Raw genomic sequence first — 6,569 nt, 5'->3', positions numbered from 1 at the left:
TAGTAAAGCTGCTAGAGTATATACGGCTTATTTATAAGGAAGTATCTTCTTATTACTACATTATAACAGCCCTTTATATGTCGTTCTTCGAACCTAGTAGAAATCCCTAGATCCTCTTTACTTTCCAGTTTAGTAAGCCATTTGGCTCTTAGTATACCTATTCTTAGCCTATTAGTAATTCTTTATACAGGTGCTCTGTCCTTTATACGTCCTAATATACTAGATCTTTTGTCTAGTTTCTGTTCCTACTATAAGGTAATTCTCACTCTAAACTCCTCTATGGTTTCTTTCTTTTCGCGTCTTATAAGTAGATCCTTAAAGTCCTCTTACTTCTTAATCTTAGTATTAAATCCTTAATCTTTAGTCTAAATATCTTGTTTAACTAGTAAGTCTTCTAGGTCTATATATCTGTCTCCTAGTCTAACTATTGTTTATATTACAGATTCCCCAATCTATAAAGAAGCTCCTTACCTCTTACTTATAGGTGTCCTAATTTATACTCCGAATTCTTAATCCCTTAGATTCTTTAATCCTAAGCTTGCTTCTATCTTAAGCTTAGCTCTAGCCTTAGTCTAACTAGGCTTTACTAGTGTCCTTATCTTATTTTAAGAGTCTTAGATCTTACTCTTCTTATCCTAAGAGTCTTATGCTGTTAGGAACGCTTGTCCTAAGCTTATTCGTATATTCTTAAACTAAGCTACTACTTTGCTCTATCGGTTATTGTCTATTATAGGTCTCTAAGCATACCTTATCTTATCTTAAGAATTTTAGTTATCTCTTATCTCGTCTTAAGAATCTTAAGCCTTTAGCCTTATGCCTTTATTAAGTGGTAAGCTAGCACTAGCAGTTATCTGCTTACTTAATTATCTCTAGATATTACTCCTTCTGTCTTGTAAAGCGATAGATGCCGTATCTAACGGTGTTATAATGCCCGTTACTAAACCTTGCCCTATGGCGGTCTTAGTTTCTACTTCTATTACACTATTAAGGTTTAGATACCCCTAGTTGGTTCCTTTACTATCCCTATTGCTGTTAATTAATAAGTACTCCGACTCTATTATTATTATTACTAATCTTTATCTGCACGTTGCTGTGATATCCTAATCTAGCTTATAGAGTCGATTTTGTTCTTTGTCTAACTCTTAGGTTCCTTTAAGTTCTCTTAACTCTAGCTTCTATAGCCAATAGCTTACACTATACTTGGCGTCTTTATAAATTTAGCATACGTTATTATAATAAAACGCAAAACTTTTAATTAAACATTCTTTTATTTCTTATAGTGCACTATTATCTCTTTATACGTGTGTGTTATATACTACTAGTCTAGTTTCCTTTACTATATAATAACTCTAACTACTTCTACAGTCTCTGGCGAAATAACCCTGTTTTCTATAATTTATATAAGCTCTATCTTTAAACCATTGTTTTACTATAAAGTTCGCTTAAACATCTTCTGCTGCTAAGATCCTTAGTTTAGCCTATACTCCTTAGTCCTATAATTACTTAATCCTTAACCTCTAGGTTTCTATAGTTTTTTACTTCATCTTTTATAGGTTTCTTTAGTACCACTTAGGTTTATTAGCTCTGCGCCATACCATAGTTTTTAATTTGGCTTTAGTTATTGCGTACTTTATATCTTATATAACTACGGGACTTTATCCTAGCCCCTCTTAGCTTATTCCCTTTAGAAGATTCTATTATTAATCTTAATTGCTTAATCTATTAATTCCCTTAGGGTATCCATATCTTCTATTAAAATAATTATGTCCTAGACTTTAGCCTTAAGTCCCTATTTATATTATGCTATAAGCGCCTTATTATTCTACTTAAGTTATATAGCTAGCGTTTAGAATTATATTATGTACTTAATTGCTAAAGTTTATTATATTAGGTCCTAAAGCTTTCTTTCCGCTATAGTTATTGCTTCTAGGTCCCCAAATATTTATATAAGTCGCTCTATAAATCTATTCCAGCTTAAAAACATAAACCATACTTTTTAGTTTATTATTGTTATTCTATTTACTTATATCTCTATAAGGTAAGACTTAAACTACTTAAGTACTCTCCCTAATAAGAACAATCCTGCATATGCTACTTAATCTATAGTTATTGCTAGCTTTACTCCTTCTTGCGTAACCTTAAAGTATATTTATATAAGAAATCCCTTAAGCTTTAATCTTTCTCTTAAGAATTTTTCAATTAATGGTAACTTAACCTTTACTACCCCTATCCCATTAATCCTATTTTCGAGTGCTGTATTATCTCCCGTTAACTAATTAACTATTATTTATAACTGTTCTACTGTTATAAGCTGTTATAAGTTAGTGTCTGCTATACTAGTATCGTTACCTAATCCTAACGTAGTTACCGCCATTAATAGCGTTATAGTAGCTGCTTTTGGTGGCATATTATTTAACTTATTAAAACCGTAACTGTGGTAGTAATTATATAACGGAGCCTTATAGTAGGGACTATGGTAAACTCGTTAATAGGCTAGGTATATAGGTATTATAAGTAAGTTAATAACGTAATAACAACTGGTGGAGTAGTTGCCCAATAGATTAACTCTAATTATATTCTAAGAATTACTACGAGGAAGGAACTATCTAGGTAAGGACTAAGGGTCCTTAAATACACGCCCGTACTCCTACGAAAGTCGTTGCTCTGTCTACTCTGTCTGCTCTATTCGCTTTGTTATAGATCTTATAAATTACACAGATCACATAGATTATATCACGTGACTTTGCTTACCATTCCTTGTTATATGGTTCCACGGGTTCCATCCTAGACCGTGCTTGTATTAACTAATTAGCTTCTTCCGACTCTTCTCCAAGTAGTCGTAACATTGTACTTAAAGCGTCCGTAATACCCGAGCTTTTACGCTAGAAGATAGTTAATACTAATATTAAAAAATTCCTAAAAGGCAAACCAGAATTAACCTGTAAAGATATTCTATAATGCCTACTAAAGGAGTTTTATAAATATATTAAGCACTTTCTCCCTAAAAACGTAGATAAGCTACCCCTTTACTAACTATAGGACTATAAAATTAAGATTATCCCTAGAAACTAGGCCCTATACTATAAAAATAGACCACTCTTACCTATTAAACTTAGGTATATAAAGAAATAGATTAATAAGATACTGGATAAGGGTTTTATCTGCAAATAAACCTTACTAGCTACTATACTGTGGTGGTGTAGATTGGACGTCGCCTACTGTCTTAGCATTTTCCTATATTTATAGAGCCTTCGGCTTCCTTCCTTCTTCCCTTATCATATACATATCACGACTCTACCAGTTACCAGAAATACACTCTTTTCTTTCTTTCTTACTAACTGTTCTACTAACCGACCGACCGACCGACCGACCGACCGACTGACTGACTGACTAACAGCACCGTGACTTTCCTATCTTAGAGAGGTCGTACCCTCCCACATATTTTATGGCATTCCACGTGGGGACAACAGCAAGCTCTTTAGATTAGAAGTCTAGTGCTACATACACAGGAGACACGCAGGAATATACTACGACTACAGAAGAACTGCTAGCTGTAGAAGAACGACCAGCTACAGAAGAACTGCCAGCTAGACAGACAAGACAGCAGAAGAGAACCAGGCAGTATCGCACAGCAAGGGGAACTAGGCAGTACCGGAAAAAGATAGGACAGCTAGACTTTACGCATAGGCCAAAGAGTGGCAACAAGAAGCAAAAGACTATAGGTCTATTAACCTAAATCGGATTTCTTTGCCACCTTAACTTAGTTACTAACTCGGTTACCGACCTAGTCACAGGAAGAGAAGGGTCTCGGAAAGTTATATATAAGGAGGTCGGGCGAACCAGCAAGCCAATCAGACAACTTTAACCGGCGGCTGGAGTTACCGAGATCTACTACCGAGCATGGCCAGACCTTTATTAAAGATGCAAAGACGACACGCCAAGGGCCAATCAATCAGATGGAAACGAGATCTAAGACATCTGGCGGCGAAGGAAGTTAGTACTGCCATTCACGAACAAAGGAGACAATACCAAGCACGGTCGCAAGCACACGAGATCAGATCTGTCCTTGAAAGCTTCCTATTCTAGCTTAGCTTTATCTTCTTTCGAGTCATCCGGATTATGTCAGCAGCAGCTCTAGAGGCGTTCCGTGAAGAAGTAGATACGAGTAAAAGCAGGAGGCTTAGCAGCACCCTACCGCGCGGAACGACGGCAGTCCGAAACGGACGTACGAATCAAGACCCAGTAGCAGTAGATGAGGACTCTGTGTTCTCCCAGGGAGACCCCCCCTCAGGCGTCAAGAGGCAGGCCTCTGTTAGGGACATGGCCGTACAAGTAGACCAGCCGAAGCATGAACCAACACCAGGACAGCCATCTGGGACACCCTCATCTCAGGCAGCTATGCAAGCAGACCTACCGCAGCGTTTACCCGTGACCCCTAGGACCGATAACCCTCAGCAGACGAAGGATATGGGCCGCAAGGACCACCTGCAAGCTCCCAAGGAGACTCTAGATGCACCACCCTATGACCAGCAGTCGACGGCTCAAGACAAGATCTACGTCATGGTTTAGCCGATGCCAGCCCCAGGAACTGTTGGAACTCCTTACTTTACGGGACAGAATATATCGCAGTTTATCGAGCAGTACGAACGGCTATGCGCCCGATATCATGTAACAAGTAAGAAACACCAGGGCCTTCCGGAGTACTGCGATTACTGGATAGGGATGTGGGTCCGAAGCCTGCCTGAATTCACAGCTGGCAATTGGACGGAGCTTGTGAGAAAGCTTAGGGCAGAATACCGAGCGGACGACTACTACCGGCGCATGGAGACAAGGGACTTATGGAAGCTTTCGTTCGGAAGTCAGCGGAGTAGCCAGGAGATCTGCGTCACTATATGCAAGATTTCACCAGTATCTCAGCTAAAGCGGTAGCCGCAGGAAACCTTACTAAGCAAGAGAAGGGGCGGTGGTTTATGCGAGGACTCCCAATTGAATACAGCAGACATGCAATAGAAAGGACAGGAGCCGTAGTAGACAAGCCTAGCACCTTTGTGTTCGAAAGACTGAAGGAGGCCGTAGAGTCAAGGATAGTGGCTACAGAGAACGCTGAGCGAATGGCTGTCCTTTTGGAAGAAGATGTCCTGAATGTCCAGCTTATACAAGAGCTACGGCAGCAAAGGAATAGGCTCGACCGCCAAAGGGAAGGAGGACTTCTTGACCCAGCTAGACTAGGTGTACACGGAGGAGCCCTAATGCAGCAGCAGTCACCCACGGATCAGGCTACAGCTCACAGCCCAGCACTAGGATACGAAGACTGGCAGAACAGCACCCGACCCCCGCAAGACTCTCAATATCCGCAAGGCTCCCAATATCCGCAAGATTTTACTGCCTTTGGACGGCCGCAGTGGGACGCACAGGGTCAGCAAGGCACACAAAGACAAGGCTGGCAGACCTGTTTTGGATGCGGAGGTCACCGTTTTACTGAATTCGAATGCCAAGGCCTAAAGGATCTCGTTCAGCAAGGATTTGTGCATCTATCCGATCAAGAAAGACTAGCAGCTGGGACACGCGATCAACCTGGACCAGAACTCCCGCTGCTCGGCAATAAAGGACAGCTAAAGGGTATTAAGAACTGGCTGCGTACGTACCAAGGAACTAACCCAGATAGGCCAAGGAAAGAACAGACGCAGCAACCGGCTTTCCATGACGGAGTAGTGCTGAAGAACAGTGACAAAATGCGTACGAACTGGGAGGACTGCTATCAAGTACGGCCCACAGACTTAGTAGTAACGCCCAGCCAGCAACGTCCGCAGACTCGCCCGACCCTTAGAGACAGCCGTACGGCCAGGACAATCGTTAAGCCGCAGGCTCCGCAGCAGGCTCCGCAGCAGGTACCGCAGGCTCCGCCGCAGAAGAATGTACGATCAGGAGATTCCATCCAGATTAGGTCACGGCCTGCGGATGAGACGGCTAAAGCTTGGAAGAAGAATAAATCGTTCGACCCTTGGAGACGGTCTTGGAGACGGACGCTTAACCAGGTCAGCCATTAACCCGCAGGCTCCGCAGCAGGTGTAGGATGTTTGACTAAGGGACAGTCAAGTTCTAAGGTGGGGGAGAGGGTGCAGGTAACGGCCGTATAAAAAGATTTCTATTTGTCTGCTTAATTACTATATTTCCTAAAGCTCCTTTTCTTATTTATTTTCTTAATTACAACGCGTCGAGACGCGTCAATCGCGACGACCTGCTACAGAGATGTCAGTTCAGCTTACCACCTGTTACCAAGCCAATAGCGATTTTCCATCCCGGGGATGGAAAATCCTAATTGGTCCAATTAGCAATAGAGCCGGCAGAACTCTACACCGCCCCTAAAACTCGATGATGCAGCTGCACGATGAGAACGGATACCGAGAGCCTCAATTGATTGCACGGATATAGAGCCGATTGTACGACGCAGAGCTACACGCAGGGCCTTAATCGAATGACTGCACGGAAGCCTTGGTCAAACGATTGACTACACAGGGGCCACGACTAGTCGAGGAATCGAATCAAGCAGAGCCTCGATATCAGCACGT

The 6,569-nt window shown here is 41.7% G+C and overlaps 1 protein-coding gene across 1 annotated transcript; it reads left to right on the top strand.

The window, feature by feature from the left end:
- The first annotated feature begins 4,731 nt into the window (after positions 1 to 4,731).
- On the top strand, positions 4,732 to 6,367 carry K441DRAFT_8929 (uncharacterized protein). Its single transcript, XM_067654517.1, has one exon. It carries the CDS (start codon positions 4,893 to 4,895, stop codon positions 6,045 to 6,047), a length of 1,155 nt encoding a protein of 384 aa, XP_067510514.1. The 5' UTR covers positions 4,732 to 4,892; the 3' UTR covers positions 6,048 to 6,367.
- Positions 6,368 to 6,569: the final 202 nt, after the last annotated feature.

The sequence above is a fragment of the Cenococcum geophilum genome, assembly GCF_001692895.1.
Source record: "Cenococcum geophilum 1.58 unplaced genomic scaffold K441scaffold_1, whole genome shotgun sequence".
NCBI classification, from domain to species: domain Eukaryota; kingdom Fungi; phylum Ascomycota; class Dothideomycetes; order Gloniales; family Gloniaceae; genus Cenococcum; species Cenococcum geophilum.
Note: the sequence above shows the minus strand (reverse complement) of the source record. Positions and strands in the feature narration are given on the sequence as shown.

Coding starts and splice junctions, on each gene's coding strand:
- K441DRAFT_8929 (XM_067654517.1), top strand. CDS start 4,893: ATGCAAGATTTCACCAGTATCTCAGCTAAAGCGGTAGCCGCAGGAAAC.